Source organism: Rhamphochromis longiceps, linkage group LG22 (assembly GCF_057381845.1).
Source record: "Rhamphochromis longiceps isolate RC_006_pf linkage group LG22, R_longiceps_female_GT1.1, whole genome shotgun sequence".
Classification (NCBI taxonomy): Eukaryota; Metazoa; Chordata; class Actinopteri; order Cichliformes; family Cichlidae; genus Rhamphochromis; species Rhamphochromis longiceps.
This window is the reverse complement of record NC_140577.1, coordinates 19,711,138-19,733,988: the sequence shown is the minus strand read 5'-3', so window position 1 is coordinate 19,733,988 and position 22,851 is coordinate 19,711,138. Positions and strand designations below refer to the sequence as shown.

The 22,851-nt window shown below is 41.5% G+C and overlaps 2 protein-coding genes across 3 annotated transcripts in view; one reads left to right on the top strand and one right to left on the bottom strand.

Moving 5' to 3' along the window:
- cpne4b (copine IVb) overlaps positions 1-13,897 on the bottom strand; it is a 31,559-nt gene extending 17,662 nt beyond the window's left edge. The window contains exons 1-3 of one of the 2 annotated variants that reach the window (XM_085395768.1): positions 13,600-13,897; positions 7,165-7,355; positions 1,245-1,424 (exon numbers count right to left, since the gene is read on the bottom strand). In XM_085395768.1, coding sequence (XP_085251894.1) covers positions 1,245-1,424; positions 7,165-7,335 — 351 coding nt within the window. In that variant the 5' untranslated portion in view covers positions 7,336-7,355; positions 13,600-13,897. The remainder of the gene's footprint in view (positions 1-1,244; positions 1,425-7,164; positions 7,356-13,599) is intronic. The other variant, XM_085395769.1, reaches the window with a different exon arrangement.
- A 1,070-nt stretch (positions 13,898-14,967) lies between these two features.
- On the top strand, positions 14,968-22,543 carry dync1li1 (dynein, cytoplasmic 1, light intermediate chain 1). The gene is made up of 13 exons (XM_085396179.1): positions 14,968-15,125; positions 15,385-15,458; positions 17,390-17,506; positions 17,662-17,892; positions 18,142-18,296; positions 18,490-18,583; positions 19,124-19,259; positions 19,350-19,461; positions 19,713-19,772; positions 19,913-19,957; positions 20,084-20,171; positions 20,287-20,409; positions 22,266-22,543. The coding sequence occupies exons 1-13, from the start codon at positions 15,022-15,024 to the stop codon at positions 22,382-22,384; spliced, it is 1,458 nt and encodes a 485-aa protein (XP_085252305.1). The 5' UTR covers positions 14,968-15,021; the 3' UTR covers positions 22,385-22,543.
- Positions 22,544-22,851: the final 308 nt, after the last annotated feature.

Below are 22,851 nucleotides of genomic sequence, written 5' to 3'. Positions count from 1 at the left end.
TTAGATAGCAATTCCCTCAAATGCACTTATTCAAATTGTTAATGAGTAGTAGTGCAATAACAATTTTCTTTTAAATGCTCTTGGATATTGAGTGAAAAATGCAAATAAACCAAATCTTTAAATATTGATTAAAACTTCTTCATTAAAGAGGCACAAATCCATTAAGTGAATAACAAGGGTATACAGTTTAGCACAAGCACATATAAAGGCTTTGAAAACAGTTCAGGCACCCTCAGGGCTTTTTATCAGAAGCACTCATGGACGGAGAAAGCATGTTAATGCAGACAGTGCATCAACTGAACTCAGGCTGAAAGCTGACATCCTTCCACAACTGAAGTTGTTTTTTAGTCATTGAAACCTAATACTGTGTAGGTCTCCCTCATGCCTCCAAAACAGCTGCCACTCTTTGTGGCATGCATACAGGACCTGTGAGGATGGCCTGCGGCATCTGGTGCCAAAGTGTAGCGTCATGCAGGTTGTGTGCTGAGTTTGACCTCCATATGTATGGCATGGTTGCCCAATTGGATTGGGATCTGGGGAGTTTTGGATGCCAGGTCAATGTCTAAGGCTCTTTGTTTTGTTCCTTTAACCGTTTCTAAGCAGGTTTTGTGGTGCGTTTGGGGCAATTATCCTCTGGGGGGAAGAAGTGCTGCCGACACTGTGGGCGTCCTTGGTCTAAAATAATAATCTTATTTAGTTACACTCACATAAATGCCAAGGCCTGAGGTTTCCTGAGAAAAAATAGCCTTATTACGATATCATCAGTATTATTTACTTCACCTGCCGTGGTTTTAACGAAGTAGCTGACTGAGCATACTGAAGTAGACGATTCTTATCCCAACAGCATGCTGCTCTGAGGAAGATTTGTATGCTTTTTTACTGCACCTACTGTTTGCAATGCACAAGGTGAATCCAGTTCGGAGGTTACAAGTGCATTTCTGTCATGCTTTCGCCTCCAGAAACACTCACATCACACACATTTCTGATTGTTTCTGAACTCCTCTCACATTCACTGACCTACCTCACACTCTTTAATTTTCAGTTAATTTAAGCTTGACTTATAGGAGCTATGTGTTATTTTTTTAACTTCCGTGGGGGTGAGAGTAGGAATAACAGTTTGTAAAGTATTGTGACTGTTTCACTTATGTTTGCACTCATCAGTCACACCGATTTCCCAATCGACCTGCTTGCTTCGTGCATGCTCTTCCTTTAGAGTGCACAATCCAATCAAGAGACTCACTGACCTGTCCTAGGGTACACTCCATGGCTCCCAAGAAGTCAGCATCACGGAGGCCATTGTTGCCGGAGCTGATATCGTGAAGTTCAAAGCGGAGCCTCTGGACCTCCTCAAAGTAATAATCCACCAAGAAAATCTTGGAGAAAACCGGGCTGCTGCTGCTGCGGATGACCTCTGTGCGGTCCACCTGCAAACAGACACAAACAGCTTCACAACGCTACGTTTAAAGTATCTGTGGCACCTAAAAGAACAAAGCTTAAGGTAGAGAAAGAAACACTGACTTCTACTTCTGGTGGTTCCAAATTTCTTTAAAACAGAAAACTTGGTAATTCAGTTGGTTTCAGAAACATCATCATGGACTGCAATGATTCCTGTAAAAATCACTGCAGCCCACCAGAGTGATTATTGTAAAACCACACAGATGCTTGGCAAATGTTTGCCACAGCAAGAACCCAGAGGGCTGCATAAATTAAAAAAAGAGCTGATAAAGAGAAAAGGTAAGACAAAATAGAAAAATACTTCCCCTGTTTAAAATTTTTTTTTATTAATGATCATTTTATTAGGTTATCATTATCTGTACAAGTATTTTTATCACGATAAACAATAAATAGCAACTCTGTAACCACTATTTACTGATTTTTATATTTGTTGTACCCCTTTTTACAGATTCAGTTATATAAGTACTTATTTATTCAAACCGCAGAATCTGAATTGATGAACTCTTCGTAGCCTTTAGCAATATCACTGAGATCTTTTATGTGCGTTGGTGAAAAAAGAAATCCAATATCAAGACGTTTGGCAAAACCTGATTATTCTTCTTCACGTGGACACTGGATTCAAGTTTTCACGAAATTTCATTAAAGAACATCATTTATGGTTCTTCTGAAAAAGCAGTTTCATAACACTGTGCTTTTTACTACAGGCAGTCTGACTTTAAATGGATTTTTTATGCTCTTTCCAAAGTGAACTAAAGTATGAAAATTGTACATCAGAAACACTGCCGCTGAGCATTGATTGCGAACCTCAACAGACTTTTCAGAATTGCGGCAATAACCACAAATAGCCATTACCACATTGTTTACACTTATCAACTTGAGAACTGCGGCTATTGATTTTTCGTGATGACTAAAGCTGTTTGATTGCACAGAGATTTGACTGCAGCTGTAACATTGATCTCACATTTTAAGCCCTCTGACTGCTCAAAGGATTAGGAAGCAAAAAGAAAAGTATGTTGCGACGTTGTCAACAAAACCTATCTAACACTAGCAGCAATGACTGGCTCCCTTTTATGGCTGATAACCCTCTGGCACACGAACGCACGCAAACACAGACAAAAGTGAAGAGCGCACCAGCAGGCTCGACAGACACACAAATGCTGGCCTTATCCTGATGCTTTTCTCAATAGGCTGGCAACTCATTAAAGCATCGAGAGACATGAATACATAAACACACACTATCCAAGCGGCCTAAACACGCTCTCTCGCAACAATTATCCAATTAAGACACTCTGGATCTGATGGGCAATGATACCCCCGGCCCATTCCCACACTTCTGCAAAAGGGGCTTACTGTAACGCATACACTCACTCATGAAGACACAGACACGCAGACATGACACAAAAAACGCAGCACTGTGTCGTACAAAAGCTTTTTGTGGCGTCTCCAAAGGAGGAATAATGCTGCACTACTTTCAGAGCGCTCGATCTTGAGCCCCTGTGGAAATGGAAAGTGGTGTATATGTGTGTGTGTGTGGGAGTGCAGCTTCCGTGTCGCTGACAGTTTGTGCAAACGAGTTACACGTGTGGATTTACATACGTAAACGTACATCTGCTGAGTGGGACAGTGTAGCACTAAATGTGGAAGGATCTGCACGGATGTGTGGGTGTGCGTAGCTACATTTTTAAAAGGAACACTGTTCACTCCATATACTGTATGTCTGTCCATCCCAAAGGCAGAGGAAAGAAAACTAAAAATAACCAAAGATCCTCTTTTTTGCAACATCGCCCTGATTCCTCATTCTCAACGCTGATGCCGCCGCTTGCGAGTCTTCAGCATGTCTTTGGCTTCAGTAGAAGTGCTTTGTGTGCGAGTATGAGATGGCATTTGAAAGGCTTGAAAAGCATCTGAGTCGTGAGGGGGGAAAAGAAAAAACACTTTAAAGCATAAAGTTAAACAATCCTTTTTTTTTCTTATTGTAAAAGAGACAAGCAAAACTGCCCATAACTTCAGGAACGGGTAGTCCTTCGGGATGGCACATACATGTATGCCAGGTTTCCTGCATTTCCCGGCACAATCTCAAGAGAGTGGAAGCGATAACAGGAGACAGACCATTGCAAGAGGAGTGCTGAAAAGGGCTGTCCAGCAGCACAGTGCTGGGCTGAGAGCACAGTTCCCACAAAAAAGTAGTCTGTTTCTGACAGTTTGGTCAGAAACATCCATGAGTACCTGACTGGAGGTCATTTTGTAGGGCTCTGGCAGTGCTCCTCATGGTCCTCCGTGCACAAAGGTTAGATTTATGCCCTTGTACAGCCCTGGCCAGCTCTCCACATGTAACAGCCTGTCTCCCGCCATCGCCTCCTCACTCTTGAGACTGTGCTGAGGGATGAACTTAAATGTGCCATCCTAGAGGAGATGGACTTAAAACTAGTCAAAGGAGCTTGCAAAGAAAAAAAAACTAGACTTAAAACTAGCTAAAAATCAGTCAGGAAGAATAAAAAGGGAGCAATAGTCTGTGGCTACCTCCTGCTACATTTAATGGTCTTCTTGTTGTGTCTCCAACAGGTGCAAACCTGTTGTCACTTTCATTTGCACTGAAGCATGTTAAATGGTTTTAATGTTTTAATGGTTTATGCTTCCCAGAATTGTCTTGTACTTCAATAATAGAGAGTTGCATTAATTTTTTTTTAGCAGTACACAAATAGTACACTATTTGTTCTACAGTTTGATCAAATTGTATGATTGTAAAAGTCATTACATGCAGAATTGTTTATTTAATTGGCAAGACTTGCTGAGACTTAAAGACAGTTTACATGTTTTAATCTGTGCAGCTTTGTGTAAATGTTCATTTTTTCCGTTACTGTCATCATAGTTTGTCTCATTTTTGTACACTTCACTCCAATCATATGTGTATAGGGCCAAATCACAACAGCAGTTGCCTCAAGGTGCTTTTATATTGTAAGATAAAGACCCTACATTAATACAACATATGTTTCCTCTCACATTACATGTATTTTACAATGAACGTAAAACCTGTGCTCTTGTCATCTGCATTCATTTTGTCAACAAGAAATCAGTTATTCTCAGAAAAATAAAAGTTTCTATCAGTGGCCCTTCAACGTCAAGATATGTGAAAATATTTTTAAAAAGTCAGGCAGTTAGGAAATGTGAAGGTGAGAAAAAGACACCTCTTAAGGCCACTGTCATCCTGACAAAATATCTAAACTTCTCACCGCCTTGCTGTCCTTATTATCAAAAGAACTTTTTTATTTTGGTAGCGATGACTCATTCACTGACACAAAAGCCTCATTTTGATACATGTATTAAAGGCTGTGGGTGAGTTACGGTGTCATGGTCCTCCAGTCCTCCTCTGCGTCTCCACTGTTTCTCCCCTTTGTTCTCTCTCTCTGTCTGCGTGCTTGCTCCTCTGTGTGTGAGTGTGTTTACCTGCCTTACAGGATCCTCCTGGATCATCTAGCAATCAGCTGTTTGCTATTTACAGTTTTTCTCAGTCGCTTTGGTGCGTTTCTCAGAACACCATTAACATTTGCACAGCAGTTAGTGCATTTCCCAAAACAATTAGTGCAAACTGCAAAACCTAGTGGATAGCCTGCAAAAGCACGTCACATGCACAGAATTGATTATCCATACCTCAAAAGCAAGTATCCATGTCAATGAAACTGTCAGTGCCATCAAAATGAAAAGTCTTGACACCATCTTTATGAACAAGATAGTCAAATGGCATTGTCATGTTTCCACTATGACAGTTTATAATTTCAGTGTTTCCCATTGCAAAAACAATTGGTGACACCTGAAAATGCTGACAACAGCACTATGGCCTACCTGTACAGCCATCTGAAATGTGCAGTAAAGTCACTGTAGATGTTATGGGAGTCTTGGGAGTAACTAAGACACTGAATACGTACGTTTCACATTTCCATTGTGTAGAAGTGTTTGTAATCCTACAGAATTGTGCAAAAGAAAAATATGCTACAGTCACTTGTTCACTGTAGAATACATGTAAACATAAAATCACCAATTTGGTAGAGCCTCCTCATGAGTGACAGCTGTAATTCACCTGAGATCAATTGTTCAATTTCGGAGACATTTCCAAGAACAATGATACAGAAAGGTATAGGATTTGCTTGACAGATGGCCAATATTTGGCATGTGATAACTAGTTCAACAATTTTGTGTGTGATGACTTAAGCAATGGATGTATGACTATTAGTTTTATTGGGAATGACTGTTCAGCATCCATAGGTATGATTACTTTTGACTGACATGACATAAGCAAATGGAAATGTCAGAAAGCAGCAGGGAAATGTATGGAAGCAACTGATTCATGTCCAAAATCATTTGCAGTTTGTTCAGAGAGAGGAGAAATTGCTACTATGATGTGCACAAATGACTGAGTGTTGTGGAGGTTGAACTAATAGTTATGAGAATTTCAATTCTGATCTGAGAAACGCACCAAAGCGACTGAGAAAAACTGTAAGCTGTGACCTGACAATCAGTCTTCGCCTGAGCGTTATAAAGGCAGTAGCTTCCATGTGGCCTTGCTGTAAGTCTCTGTTTCACTTTACTTGCCAAAGCTTTCTAATGTGTCTCTTCTTAGGATGGCCTTGGATTCACGGAAACCTTCTTCCATTTGATTTTTTACGTATTGGACTTTTGAACTGAGCACTTCAAACAGACTTTGTATGTAACATTAGATGCACCAAAACTGGAAATAAACTCAATGAACTTTCATTCCTGAGTCCTACGTTTGAGGCCGGCCAGACAAACCATGACATACGGCCTTTTAAAGGTTAATTACGTTGCTCCATGTATGAGCTGTTTTGGGAAATGCTGCAAAAAGTATGCTTTAAGATCATGCTTTCAATTCCTAGATGACAGAAATATTTGGATAGATAAATAAACTCTTTAGCCCAGCCGACAATAGTCATGCTTTCTGGTGACCTCTTTGACGATTAACATCCATAATTTATAAGAACCAAACATAACTCTCAGTTTAGTAGGAGGAAGGTTAGCGACACAATCACAGCTCTGCACGATAGCTCGGGTTCTTGATTACACGCAATCATTTAGTCAAACATGAATTCAATTACGTGCTTGAGTAATTTCAAGTGCTGTCTGCGGAGAAATTCACAAGGAATTGTTTGCCATAGAACCTGAAGAGATGATGAATGCACTTGAGCCCCACAGTCACACACATCAGGTCATGGGCAAATTGCGTAGAGTGTGCCATGGCTTTTACTGAAAATGAAAAATGTGTCAAGTGTATATTAGAAGCAAAAGAAAATTATACAGAGACCAAAGTTAAAGTATTTGTGAAAGTGTTCAAAGCCCAAATATAGAGGTCACAATGTTATATTACTAGGTGAATAACATTGGGCTGTTCAATCATCTCTGTGGACCCCCACAACAAGAGTAAAAGGAAAATAATCCACCAAAGCAATAGTTGAAATAGCGATCTAATTTATAACAGAACAACAATGAGATATGAAACTGCGCCCACGTACAGACTCGTACAGACTCTCGGACACCTGCAGCTCTTACCAGAGTGTCTTACCCTGGGTAGAATCAGCATCACTTCAGAATAATAAACACTCCACAGATGGCTCCGCCCGACCATTAAACCTCTATTTTCTGGCTATCAAACATTTACACGCCGTACCTCTCACCCCTCCTCCCATCCAATTACTGTACCTCAAACCACTGGCCGTGTGACTGCATCTTCAACACCACACACGGGTCGGGTTTGGAAAGGGCGTCACGATCCGAGATGCCCCGGCAGGCCACTCTCAGCTCCACTTTGGTCAGGCACGGAGAGCTGATGAAGCCCAGCGTGGCCTCTGCAGACTCATAGATGTTACTCATGCTGAACGCGCAATCACACACTGAAATGAAAGAGAAGAAAAGATGGGGTTGATTTGTACTTTGTAACAAGATCTAGATAGATAGATAGATAGATAGATAGATAGATAGATAGATAGATAGATAGATAGATAGATAGATAGATAGATAGATAGATAGATAGATAGATAGATAGATAGATAGATAGATAGATAGATAGATAGATAGATAGATAGATAGATAGATAGATAGATAGATAGATAGATAGATGGATGGATGGATGGGGAAAAAATCACGTGCACTGCAGAGCATTATCCCTGTTGTTTTGCCTTGACATGAGCAGATGCAGTGGCCCTGACTAAGCAAACAGCTCTCAAACTGTTCAAGGTCAGGGACTCTAAACCTCTGAATTACAGGCAAGGTCCACAAATGTACACAAATGCACATATATTGTGTAGCATTAACACACATTTGCACGGAAGTCCATTTACAAATGTTAATGCAAACGTTATGTATGTATGTATGTATGCATAATGTTGAGGAACACAAGGAAGCACATGCATGCAAACAAACCGGTGTGCACGCTCACAGGAATACAGTGAGCTATGCTGAGTAACCAGAATATATTGCCGGGTTTCTCCTCAGGTTTCCGCCGCGTGTATAATGTTCACATCCCTAAATAGAATATTGTCAAGTATCTAATTACTGTGACACAGAGATTTTTTAAAACTTTTTTTGCCATAGTCATGTGAAACGAACCATTCATAATGAATCACGTCTTATAGTTACACTCTGCAAGAATGTGACACATCATTACACCAAAAAAAGAAATAAATAAAAAATGCCCAAATATATCTGCCACCTTCCATTTAGTCAAGGTGAGTTATTCTATTCCAACACCAGCAATGATCTGAATAAAATTTAACATGTTCAAAGGGATAACTCTACGCATCAATCAACCACCCACATAAGTGTTTTGTTTAAAGTTACTCTCAGGACTGTGTGGGTTCTGCAGACTCAATTTGCCACTCCTAATTAGTGTGTTGAACCTGTTTGAGGAATTACACCTTTAAAGTTCTTAAAGTAAAAGCTTGTAAAGTCAAAATCAGTGAGGCTTGATTTGGCATGTCACATATATCCACACTAGCATTTATGTGTGCTGTTTGATATGCACTTTCTTACTTTCTACATAAGATAATGTGGAAAAAGATGATCGGGATAAGTGCTTTGACTATACTGGTTGAAATGCCAACACTGTCTCTGGCACAAGAAGCAGAATAAACAGCTGTACTCAGTAGTTTAGTAAATAAATAACTAAATAAATGACAACCCTCTCATCTTTCAAATACACCTAACCTGCAGTACTGTATGCATACTGGGATATGGTGGGCTTTACTCCCCTGCATTTCTTCACCCATTTTCACCATTTCCGAGTCTTTAAAGGAGTACTTCAACATATTGGGAACTAATTGCCTTCCTGTCAATAGTCTGATGAGAGGATCAATACCACTCTTTTAAGCTACAACCAGGGCAGGTCAATCTTAGCTTAGCAATGAAGCAATGAAGCTCCCATTATATCATCTTTAATAAGCCCACGCAATATATAGGGATATACAGTAGGAGGGCAACTTTTTTAAGAAAAGTGTTTCTGAAAATCTTCAATCATTCTTGATATACATATATACATATATATACAGAATAGCAAGCATATTGAAAATACAAAGCAGCAATATAAGCTCTTTATTCAAAGGTTACAGCAGCTGATGTTGGTTGTAAAGCTAACACTTATTTATAATAAGCTTTAGATTTATGACTGCTATATTGGAAACACTGCATCACATGCATAATTAATCTCATGAAACTGTATGGATCCAGCTTCGCAGCTTGTAATGTGCATAAAGCTTTAGGGCGAACCGTTGGGCAGCCTCGGTCCACTTAGTCCAAACTAAAGGATAACCACAGGTCTGATACGGTAGATGATACAAACGGCATATTAATGGAGTGGTCTAGTGTCGTCCTTGGGGAGTGAAGCTGTTGGAATTGGGTCTGACTCTGACCTGAATGTCTCTCTCTCTTTCCTTCGTTTCTTCCATAATTCATGTTCCATGTGTGTGGTGCTGATTATTTTTAGCTGAGTGCAGCGAATGGGCTGTACACAGACAAATGGACGGAGGAGGGAGCCAAAGGGCAGGTGTGTGACTTACAACAGACCCGTGAGTGAGTGGCATGTAGTCAGCTGTACGTGCCCGCGTGCACTGGCATACATTTGTGTATGTATAACCGGCTGATAGTGTGTGTGTGTGTGTGTGTGTGTGTGTGTGTGTGTGTGTGTGTGTGTGTGTGTGTGTGTGTGTGTGTGTGTGTGTGTGTGTGTGTGTGTGTGGGAGGGGGAAAGAGCAGATGTCTCTCTGTTCCAGTTGACAGCAGATGACACTGATAGTGAAGTGTGGATGTGGAAGACTTCTTCAGCAAGATCCACTGTATGAGGGCGGCGTGCAGAATCTGCCTCACTTGTCACATGCGTTGCACATATCCAGAGGTGACAGCAAATTTTCATATCACACCTCAAGATTTTTCAGTATGACCATCTCACTCCTATTGAAGCCAAATAAGGATCCATTAGAGTGTTCATCATATCGTCCTATATCACTCTTAAATGTAGATTTAAAAATACTGTCAAAAACACTTGCTCTCAGGCTAGAGCAATATCTACCATTGTTAATTTCTCCAGATCAGACAGGTTTCGTGAAGGGTAGGCATGGTTTTTTCAACCTGCGCAGGTTTTTAAACATATTACACACCAAGTCAACTACAACCCCTGAAATTGCCTTATTACTCGATGCTGAGAAGGCATTTGACCAGGTGGAGTGGGATTATCTGTTTTATACTCTGCATAAATTTGGATTTGGCCCTAATTTCATTTCATGGATTCAGTTACTTTACTCCTCACCTATGGCACGTGTTAGAACAAATTTGTTATTCTCTTCTTATTTCCCACTTCTCCGTGGTACGAGACAAGGTTGTCCCTTATCCCCTCTTCTTTTTGCATTATCAATTGAACCACTGGCGATTAAACTGCGAGCTGACAGTTGCATTAAGGGCATCTTCAGAGGTGACCAGGAGCACAAAATATCCTTATATGCTGACGACCTCCTGCTGTATATGTCAGAGCCTTTATGCTCTCTTCCCCGTGCTCTTGCCATTTTTGAATGTTTTGGTAATATTTCAGGTTACAAGTTGAATCTGCATAAAAGTGAACTTCTCTGTGTCAACTCTATAGCCAGAAAGATTTCATTTTCAGGTTTTCAATTTAACGTTAAATCAGGGTATGTGACCTATCTGGGGGTTAAGGTTACCCACTCATACAAAGATCTTTATGAAAGAAACTTTGTCCCGCTGCTTAAAAATACTGAGACAGATCTTCAGAGGTGGAACAATTTACCACTGTCATTAATTGGCCGCATTAATTCTATCAAAATGAACATACTTCCCAAGTTCCTTTACTTATTTCAATGTATCCCATGCTACTTACCCAATAAGTATTTTATAACACTGAATAAGCATATCTCTGCATTTATTTGGAATGGCAAAAGTCCACGAATTCGTAAAGATTTCATGCAGAGGACTAGGCCAATGGGTGGATTAGCCTTGCCAAACTTTCAGTCTTATTATTGGGCAGCAAATATTCGTAATATGCTGTACTGGATGAGTAATGTTACTACAGAGACTCCAGCTTGGCTCCAAATTGAGTCATCCAATTGTGGCAAAATTTGCCTATCAGCTTTGTTGAGTTCAGCTCTCCCATTAGAACTATACACCTATAAACGTAACCCTTTGTTGTATGACTCGCTCAGAATCTGGGTGCAATGTAGGAAAAGGTTGGGGTTACACTTAATGTCAATTAAAGCACCTATCTGCTCAAACCATATGTTCCCACCCTCCATGATGGACTCTGCCTTTAAAATATGGGAAAGTAATGGCCTTAGAAATATCAAAGACCTTTTTGTAGATGGGATTTTTGCCTCATTCACGCAGCTCCTGAAGCAGTTTAATGTTCCTCGGCAACATTTTTTCCGCTATTTACAAATTCGTCACTTTGTAAAGAGTCGATTTCCTTCATTTCCGGAACTACCTGAGGAAACTTCTTTGGATAAAATTATTAATATAAACGTTCATAAGAGAGGGGCGATTAAAGAAATCTATGCTATACTATTAGATCTTCAATCTCCTTCTCTCTTCATCCTTAAAGCACAGTGGGAGAAAGACCTTGGGATGACTATAACAGATGAGCTCTGGCAATCTTTTCTCCAGAGGGTACACTCTTCTTCGATATGTGCCAGGCATGGGCTCCTTCAATTTAAGGTCCTACACCGATTACATATCTCCAAGGAAAAGTTAGCCAAGTTCTATCCAGGAGCTGACCCTCTGTGTAACAGATGTAAAGCAGAAACAGGTTCGCTCCTTCATACCTTTTGGACATGCCCCAATCTTCATATCTATTGGGTGTCTATATTTAACACTCTGTCAGAGATGTATAACGTTAAATATGATCCTTCTGCTCTAACGGCTATCTTTGGGGTGATACCTCAAGACATCACTTTGCCAAAATGCTATTCGAATTCTATTGCCTTTGCTTCACTTATCGCAAGGCGCCTTATACTTTTAAGATGGAAGCAGGAAGCTCCTCCCACACACGAACAGTGGCTTGCGGAGCTCATGAGGTTTTTACATTTAGAAAAGATGAGATATACACTGGCAGGTTCAACCACCAAATTTCTTAGGGCATGGCAGCCATTCTTGATGTACATGGAAACATTTAAAATGACCACCTTATCATGACCAGATACCATATCTCTATATCGCTATCATAGCTAACTGTACGCTGAATGTCCCTTATACATTTTATTTTTCTATTTGTTTGTTGTTGTTTGTTTGTTTTTTGTTGTTTTGTAGGGGTTTCTTTGGTTTGTTTGTTTGTTTTTTCCTTCTCTATTTCTGTTATCTTTTGGGGTATTGTAAATACTGAACAGCAAACTACTGTATGTTCAATGTTTTGTTGTTAACATGCTGCTGTGACTGAAAATAAAATTTATAAAAAATAAAAATAAAAATAAAAAAAAAGATTTTTCAGTATGGCTTGGATGATTTGCCATCTTTTTTTTTACAGCGATATTAAGGTAACACAGAGTGATACAAATGTTTTTGTCAAGGTTTATGTGTTACGGAGCCCACTTTGAATACAGTAATATTTTTTCATGTTTGTTCAAATAAAGAATTTGAAACTTGTTTCAAATATTTAACAGAAAGCACATGAGCAAAAATGACCTAACTTATAGCAGCCTTGAACTCCGAGCTCTTTTTCTGCATGTACAGTAACATCGTTAGAGCTTGCGCCTTGATGACTCTTGACTCTGTGCATGTAGCTGCTCACCACAAATGCACATGTGTACAGTGACTGTGACTGATGTGGCATCAATGATTCAGTCACATAAAGGTCCCTGACACTCAAGTGCTGTAATTGCTCCGTTACGTATCGATTATCAAGCAAAGGGAGTAACAGCCACTGCACAAGCAACACAACCTAAAGAGGCATGTGGCATGTTATGCAACCAATTAAAGACCATCGGCCATTGGAGGTGAAGGGGACATTTTCAACTAAAAGCTCGCTGGGACTGGGAAAAGCTATAGTCTAGTGAAGATTTCTGGTGCTGCAAACTTGCAGTGTTATTAGAGCCGGCAGAGAAGGAGGACTAGGGAGAGTGAGGGAGACAGAGGTTGTGAGAAGGGGGGAGGATTATAGGGAAATAACTATGGTGAGGCAGGCAAGTGAGGAAGAATGAAGCAGAGGGGAGAGAGGAAAATTAAGAGGGACCGGGGAATGAGATGGATCTTTTCCTCTCACAGAGGTTATCTTCTCATATAGCACACCAGGAGAATACAATTAAAGCAGAGGCTTATAAGTGAAGCCTGCACCGTGGTTTCCACTATTTCAAAGAGAGAATACCCCAACTCCCTTTTTCAGAATAACAATTTTGTTAAAAAAATTAATAGGATTTGTAGGTTTATTAGTTTCTCCCTGGTTGTTTCATTCTTCAGAACAAATTCATGCACCCACAAAGTCCCGCAAGCTGTTCATTTTCTCCTCTTTCTATAACACCAACACATGCATCGTATATGTCACTTGCAGGACAATACAGAAAATTATTCGGGGGCGGATATTTGTAACACACACCACCCGTGAGTGAGACATTAACCACCCGGGTGCTCCGGCAGAGAGAGAAAACTCACCTCACCTGAAGGAAAGATCCGTGCGGAGCAGGACAACTTCACCGCCGTTTACTTGACAATCACGAATACCTCACAGCCTCCGGACCCATCTCACTGTCTTTGTCTATAATGTTCTCCTCCTCACACCACCTCCTTCTCTATCCCCCTACACTGCAGAGCTCGAGCTCGCTGACAGTCAACGCTGATTCCCAGTTCCCACAGTTCGAGCTCGGTAAGGAGGCGCTCCGTCCGCCTGGCTTTACTCTAGGTGAAAGATGGGGAGGAGGAGGACGGTGCGCCACTTAACAGGAGTTTGTAATCCGTTGGCTCCATCGGGGGTCACTGAGAGAGCGCCGTGCCCGGGGATCTGCGGCTTTCCACCGCAGTGTGTCAGCGCCATCTTGCGGTGGCTGTGATGAACTGCAGCACTCGTGAACGGCATGCGCTGTTCTCAGCTCTGATGCGCCTCGCTGGTTTTGTTGTGGCGGTGACCACACACCTGATACAGCTTGGCAGTCGAAGATTCACTCTGAGCCCAGCAGAGAGACGTTCAATCTGCGTGAGCCCTATTTGGCTGCTAATAATCACATTTTATATTCAGGCCACTATTGCTTCTCCCTGCTGGGAATTGCACGCAGAAATCCTCACGATTACTTTAGCTTTTAAATGTTATTTTATTTACGAAATTACAAATGCATAAAGATTTAACTCCTTGCAGCGTTTTCAGGTGGAAGTTCACTTATATAATGTGGTATAACACACCTTTTCTTCGAGCCGATTCGTGTGTTATATGTAAATTAAATTAAATGCCGTAATAAACGTGTGAAATTTAATTTAAAAAGAAAATTTTAAATAATAAGCTCTAAGTCGTTTTAACTTAGTTTAGTTTAGTTTAGCTCATTTTTGTGCTGTACAGCTTTTAAAGGCCTGAACTGTCGATTTGAAGTCCATCCAATTCCTACACGGAATTATCGCTTTATCTCCTTATAGACTTAGGCCTGATGCCCCAATATTCACAAATCAAGGCACTGATTCTGGATGCAGCACATTTAAGAGGATATTTTGTCTAAAAGACGGGGTTTTTTTTAGCTTCTTTTGGAAACACGATTATTTATTTGGAACAAAATGACGAGAAAAAGAAACCCAGTTATTTCCGTACAGCCCATACTTGTATTATTATTATTATTATTATTATTATTATTATTATTATTATTATTATTATTATGTGTGTTGTTGGTTTTACACAGATTTATTTTGAATAATGCAGAAACACTGCATGTGGACTTTGCCTGGGGTTGTGTCACACTGCCCTGTGGCTGAGATCATTTCATGTCTGGAGCAGGGACAGCAGCTTTGTGCGGGCGGACCACGCCCCGGGCCGGGCTAGGTTAGCGCTCTGCTGCTACATCCGGGCGCTCCGTTCGGTTTCCAAGCCCTGCGAAGATGGCGACTTCAGGGAGGAGTGCACTATTATCCTCCAATTCAACTGGACCTAGGAGCACACTGGAGAACTCCAATCCAGAAGAGGATGATGGGCAGAACTTATGGTGGGCGATGGCTGATTAGAGCTGGTTTATTGGGAGCAGAATTTGGGGGCGCGGAGAGTCCACTGTGCTGGAATAAGGATGGTTTGACAGCTAGCCTGCTAACGAGGCTAGCTAGCATCAGCACCAGACTGGGCACTGGTGACACAGCAGCAGCAGCATTACTACTAGCTTGTTTTAGCTTCTCGCTGTCAGTCGTTTGTTTGTGAATGAATGAACAAGCATGTTTGGGCGTGTTGTAACGGGGATGCTCTGTGTGCAGGTCCACAATCCTGAGCGAAGTGTCAACCCATTCAAGATCAAAGCTACCGTCTGGGAAAAATGTCCTGGTCATGGGTGGGTATCTGTGTTTGTCTGCACTCTCCTGGCTAACCAGTAGGCACCGTTAGCTCCAACAGCCAAGGAGCTGGTGATCACCTCATCCGAGCAGTTAGACTTAATTTTCCTGCTAAGCTAGCATCTCTTTGGACTGATGAGGCTTTGTTGTTGATGCGTGGGCTAGCTGAGGAGAGATGGAGACAGGTGTATTTTGTGAGCACTGGCGCGCGGTCATGTACGCGCGCACACACACGCACACACACACACGATGATATGTAAGCTAATACAGCCGCTTTGAAAGCCTGCAAGTCATTCTAGCAGTCAGCGATGCTAGCAGCAGCTAGGCAGAGATGATTGTGAGTGGACGAGACAGACCAGCGGACTGTGTTGTTGTTGTTTTATTGTGCAGGACAACAGAGCTCCGCGTGGGTGAAGCGGACAGGGTGCCTCCCTGTCTCGCTCCGTTCTCGTGCCACGACACAAAACACACTGTCGGCACATCCGTCCGGGATAATCCGCAGCCCGCACACCCATTCCAGCTAATCAGACAGCTATACCCGTGTACAATGACGGCGAGAGGCCATTTGACTATAATGCTACCTGTGACAACATCATCAGCACTGCTTTATGATGCGTTGAGTCCCCCTGTCGGTGTAAGTTAATATGGCAGCGAGCAGGAATGGATGCAGCTCTGACCTAATCACATACAATAACAATGCTTTTGTGTCAGCTAAGAGGATAGCAGGAACTGCTTAAATGTCTCCACATATGCACAGCATATTGTATCGTCCTTAGATCGCTCTTTAAAACAATAACCTCTGTGACATAAGCAAAAAATACATATATATTAACCATAGACAGTTTTTTTTTGTTTCAGTTCAGAGTTTTCTAAATGTAGTTTCAATGGAATCTTATTTGTGCCATTGAGTTTTTATGCATTTATTTATTTACCAGACAAAACGTAGTGAAAATGTATGACAAAAAAAGACTAATTTGATGAAGGTAATAGCTAATGCCATTTCATGTCTGTTATTGTTAAATTACATTTTAAACGCTAAAAAAAGGATTTAATTTTTTACAGTATATTTTTTTTAAAACACAGTTTCATAGTTCTTCACAATTTGCATAAAACACACATTAAATATAAGTGTATATATCGTGATATAAAGGACACAAATTTAATCATATATCATTCATACCTGTTTATATGCAGTGATCCTTTCAATAAGACATCGTTGGGATCATAGTCAAAAGTGAGGGGCACATTCGAGGAATAAACTAAAACTAGTAGTAAACATGCAGAAAAGAACCATAAAACACATAATCTATATAATGTGTTCTAATCAGGCTGATGCGTTTTGTCTTTTCTGTAACATCTATCCATTCATTTTCTTCCACCTATTAGAGTCAGGGTTGCAGGGGGGCTGGAGCCTATCCCAGCTGTCATAGGGCGAGAGGCAAGGTATGCCCTGGGCAGCCTGCCAGTCTGTCACAGGGCTAACATAGACACAGACACACCGGTGAGTCTAAACTCCACACAGAAAGGCCCTAGAATCCAGGAGCTTCTTGCTGTGAGGAGACTGTGCTAACCACCCTGTCGCCTGTCTTATTAATAATACATTTGAAGTTTGCTGGTTAGGCAAAGAAAGCAATTTTTGTGGCACACCTTCCCTATAGGAAAATGCTTCCTATATATTAATATTATAGGTATTACCTTTGAATTATGTGCAGCTCATAACACCAGATGGAGGTTAATTATCAAATTGTATACCTGAAACAGGCCTGTAGTGTATTGGTAGACCTCAGTTTTCATGCCACTTAAAATGCTTTTTCCAAATTTATTTATTTATTTTCTGTTCTTGTGTTGTTGTATCTGATTGGGGGGGTGCATATTGTGTTTGACTGGTTATATTTACTGTATGTTATGTACTGACTTTATGTGTGTTTAGGTGAGGTGGGCTCGGGAAAGACCACTTTGGTTGCAAAGCTACAAGGGGTTGAAGAGTACATGAAAGGCCGTGGCCTGGAATATCTCTACTTCAGTGTTCACGACGATGACATTGATGGTAACCTGCAAACGCCTGCTGTTCACAAAACAAATTACAGAGTCTTACTGTGCTTCTGTTTTTGTGACTGCAGAGTAAACTCGAGCGCTGAATATATCAGGAGGCTGTATCGGAATGTTTACTTGAACCTGCTTTGTGTGTGTTTGTGTATTTAGACTACACTAGATGTAATGCTTGGGTGTTAGACGGAGACCTTTACCATAAGGGTCTACAGGGAGTAGCTGTACCGGTGGACTCTATCGACAACACGTTGCTCCTGATAACGGTTGACATGTCGCGGCCTTGGAACGCCCTGGACTCTCTCCAGAAGTGGGCCGCCGTTGCTAGGGAACACATTGACAAACTCCGAGTCCCCCCAGAAAAGCTGCGGGAGCTGGAGCACAGACGTGAGTCATACTGACAGCAGTCAGACTTAGAAGTAGATAAATCATAATTTCTTCACAAAAATTGATCTTAGAAATATTAAATGTTACTCAGAGAAGTGGCATCTTTGTAAAAGACTTAAATGGGTTTGTCTAAAGAGGTTCATTAGAAGAATTCTAACAGGAGGTTTTTAAAAACTGACCTCTTCAAGGTCCCAATAATTGCTTATCTGTCTGTGCACCATAACGGTGTTTGCTTGCATTTGCACGCAGTGGTAAAGCAGTTCCAGGAGTACACAGAGCCGGGTACCGGGGAGGATGGAGCACCGCAGAGGAGGAGTGAAGAAGAAGAGAGCGTGCTGCTGCCCTTAGGAGACAACACACTTACACACAACCTGGGAATACCAGTAGTGGTGGTCTGCACAAAGGTACACATAACACTGTTTTTCCTCCACACGCTGCAAAACTTGTAGCATGTGTAATTTTAAGATGGAGTTTTGGGTCTATTGTTTGTTTTGGGGTTTTTTAGCAGGAAAGGTTTCATGTCATAGCAACACAGTGCTTATTTTTTGCATCTCTGTACAAGCATTCAACTCTGGCGTCTGTTTATCCGTTCCTCAGTGCGATGCTATCAGCACACTGGAAAAAGAGCACGACTACAGAGACGAACACCTGGATTTCATCCAGTTCCACATCAGACGTTTCTGTCTGCAGTGTATCCTTCCTTAACAAACTGATGGCTAGCGCAACCTGTAACGCAAAAGTCGTACTGTTGTAGAGAACATAATAAAAATGTGGTGCATATGCAGTGTCTTTACATGGCTGTGGAGCTTTACATTTTGTCTGTTGCCTTCTATGAGGTGTTTTGTCCATAGGATTTCCCTGGCAGTGTAAGCTGTTAAAAGTTGAACTGTTGACGGTATTTTCATTTATTTTTGCAGACCGAGTTCAGTCATTGTCAGAGTTCACCCAGTATTGCTTCAAGTTGTTTGTTTCTCTGCATAATTTCACTCAGTCAATAGTGAGTGAAAGCAGGATTTCATTTTTCATGTTTATTGTGTTTAAAAACGAGCACAAAGACTAAAATAATTGCACGCTGCCTCAGTTCTTTTGTGCCCCTGTAGCAATTATAAGCCAGAATTGGGTTTTTCAGTTGTGTCACTGTTATTAAAAGAATTTTGTTTTTGTTAGTGTTTATCATTGTTTCTGGCTCTAGATATTGGAGTGTTGAAAACATCCTTGACAGCTGTGTCAGACGGCGCCTCTCTGCTTTACACATCAGTGAAGGAAATGAAGAACCTGGACATCCTGTATAAATACCTGGTCCACAGACTCTATGGCTTTCCATTCCACTGCCCTGCGCAAGTGGTGGAAAGAGATGCAGTCTTTATGTAAGCAGGGTTTTGCGCACATGTGCATATTTAAAGTGCTGTGGGCACCACCTGTATCTGGTTTGTAACCAAGTCTCCCCCCTCCACCAGTCCATCAGGTTGGGACAACGAGAAAAAGATCGCCATACTTCATGAGAACTTCCAGACAATAAAAGCAGAGGACAGCTTCGAGGATGTAATAGTTAAGCCACCAGTCAGAAAGGTACATGCTGAAACATCCTCTTATGCCAGTTAATCCCACCAAGTCACACTTAGATTACTATTATAATATCATATGCTACCACAAGCCATCATTTTTACAGTTCATAGCGGTTGCACTAACCTTTAATGTCCCTGCAGAGGGTCACAATCATTTTTGGTCAAATCCAGTTGCTTTTGAGCTACAAAGAAGCAAAAAAACATTGATACATTTATATGTTGTGTTTTGTTTTTTTTTCTCTTTACTTTCATTAGATTGTACACGAAAAGGAGATTCAGGCAGAAGACGACCAAGTGTTTCTGGTAAAGCTGCAGGTCAGAAAACATTTCACCGGTGTCGATGCTATTTGGGTTTTACTGCTTGCAGGTGCTCAAATTAACTCACACTTGAGGGTTTTAATATGTTAATGAAGGGCTAATTCGAGTGCGTGTGCATGTTGTGCTCTAATTTACAGTCGCTGCTCGCCAAACAGCCCGCTGTGACAGCAGGACGACCAGTGGTGAGCGGTCCATTTTATTTATTTATTTTTTCCTCCCAAGTTTTGGCTCACATGATAACAGAAAGCTCCCTCCAGTGTCCTTATGTATGAAACTTGGTTTTTTTTTTTCTTTTCTCCCTAATATAGGACACCACAAGCAGGGCACCCACGGGCTCTCCGAGGACGAGTAATCGCTCTGCAGCGGCCAACGTAGCAAATGCTATGCCACAGTCCGGTATGTCAGGCATTTCGTCCTTGCGCACAGACGCCCGTGTCGGTTTCTCTCTAAGTGCGCTTCTGTTTGTACGTCTGTGCGCGTGTTTTTTAACTCGAGTCTCATTATGCTGCAGGTCAGACTAGTGAGGGTGTGCTAGCCAATTTCTTCAACAGTCTACTGACAAAGAAAGCGGGGACGGCAGGGCCCGGCACACCAGGTGGTGGCAACAATACACCGGGAACTGTACGGAAGTCAGGTGAGAACGCGCTGAGGCGTTGGAAGCGCTCTGCTTTTGTACCCCTGAATAGAAGTGACCTGTTATTCAGCTGTCTTTGAAGACATCGCATATTTATTCAGTACTCATCACCTGAGCTTCTGTTTGTTTTTGTCACCTGTTTGCCATCCTTCCTCTTGACTCTCATCCTCACACTCCAGACGTAAACACAACCCTTAATAAAGACAGTCATTAAAGGGCCTGTGTGCATCTACAAGTTGCACAAACCTACACCCATCACCGTCGTCTCTGTCTGTTTGTAGCTCCGTGTGAACGTCTTGTCCTTCTTAACTAACCCTCACCATCTTGTGTGCAGTCTCACTGTTAACGCCATTCATAATGTGTGTGTGTGTGTGTGTGTTTGTGTGTGTATGCACTAGTCAGAGGATGCTGGCCACGTTAAGGTGTGTGTGAGCAAGATATTTCTCATCATTATTGCTTGTGTATGACACCGAGAGCACCCATTTATTCTTTTGACACGCCTTCTCCAGCATCCAAAGCAGGAGTATTGCTGGGATCAGTCCTCCTGTATCACTATTTACTTCTCGTATAAAGACAGAGACTGGGCTGCGGGCTTTCTGTTTATGTTAATTTATTTACTCATGATCTATCCTTTCAATAGGGAGGTTATGTCTATATATAAGTTTCCCCAAGCTGAGAACTAAAGTAGGGGTCCAGGAGATGATCCCATGGCTATTTAATTACTTCTCCGCCATATGCCTAAATTTTGCCTTCAGAGATTAGTCTCAATGATCGAATATGTAATAGAATAAATGTGCTGATTTTTGTGGCTAGGAGCACATCTACAAAATGTGAAGATTACCAGCAGTAAACCAGGAAGACAAGGATGAATGGATTTTAATGACAGTCGCATCCCATTTATTTTCCCTTTTCCCTAATACCCCTGTCTTCTTGTTACTCTCTCACTTTAAATAATTTGAATGATTTGTTTGCATGTTGCATTGCATTTCACTAACATCTGCCAAAGTCAGTGCACATGATTCTGAGTAAGGCTGGGTTATATGAAGGAAATACGCTTAAAAACACGATAGCTGTAAACAGCTTACTTTGTATAGCCAGCATACATGCAGGTGTTTTCAGCCGTCATGCACACACTGTGGAAACTTTCATATTCAAATGAAAGCTTTATATTAATATAAAAATTGTATATTTATATAAAAATCTTTATATTCTAATATATTGCCTTTTGCTGTGTAATTTAGATAACAAGTGCAAGAAGAGCCAACGGCAGTTGAATACAGTACTTTGATGCCTTTTAAAATAGGATTGATATGATCACACAGTTATTGCACAAATGTGTAAACCTGGACAGAAGTAAATGATCTCTTTCTATATGTAGATAGGAATGGCACTAATAAAGACTTTGAAAAACATATTTTACCACTTTGCATCGTTGGCTTGGCTCCCTCTGTTGAATTTATAAGCCTATTGTCATTATCCTGAGGAGCAGCAGAAGCGCTGCGGTTCCTCATGCAAATGAGTTGAGACAGAATGAGACCACTGAAACCAGTGCAGTCGTCTGCTTGTATTATAGATGAAAAGTATCCATTAACAGTACTAAAATCATGTTACTTTTCATAACTGTCTATGATGAATGATCAGCTTCTTACCCAGCTCTTATTTTAACCATGTGCACTTAGCTTTTTTTTTTTACTCTCTCTCTCTCCCTCTTTCTCTCTCTATTGCATTGTGCATTGTTAACCACTCAGTGCTGTGAAAACGCACTGCTATTTGCTGCATTGGCTAAGCGGCTTGTTTATTTGATCGTGTACTCTGTGACATAGCACCGATTTGTACGTCCCTGCTAACATTTGTAGGTTCAAAGCTGGGCCTCAGCGACGTCCAGGCAGAGCTGGACCGCATAGCCAGCCGAGAGACTGACTCTGACTTGTCCAATGCCAACGACACCCCTGCCACCGATGGGCAGGACACATGAAGACCAGCACCCTGCTCTCCTTCCCTCCATCCCCTGCACTTCACTCACCGCCCGCCTCCCTTCTTCCCTCCACTCTCACTCTCCACCTCGTCATAAAGATGCAGGGAAAAGGGAACGGGTGGACATACCAGTCCCCCCCCCCTCCCCCCCCCTTCCCCATTCTCCTTCACTTTCTCCTAAAGGAGACGAACTCGCCCTTTACCCACACTTTGTTCCCGCTCACTCCCTGTTTTCTTCCCAGCTGTTACACCAAGGACAAGTATTTGTCTCTTTTAAATACAAGAGGGTCTGTTACATGAGAAGTATATGGTTAGTGGGAGGGGGGCAATGGGGGTGTAAAGGCTGGGATGAGAGTTGGTTGGATTGCAAGAACGACAACAATGGTGTTTTATCCATCCACTGATTGTGATGGTACAGGTGGTGTTTTTACTGTAGGAAACGCTGAGGGCGCATGATGATGAAACTGC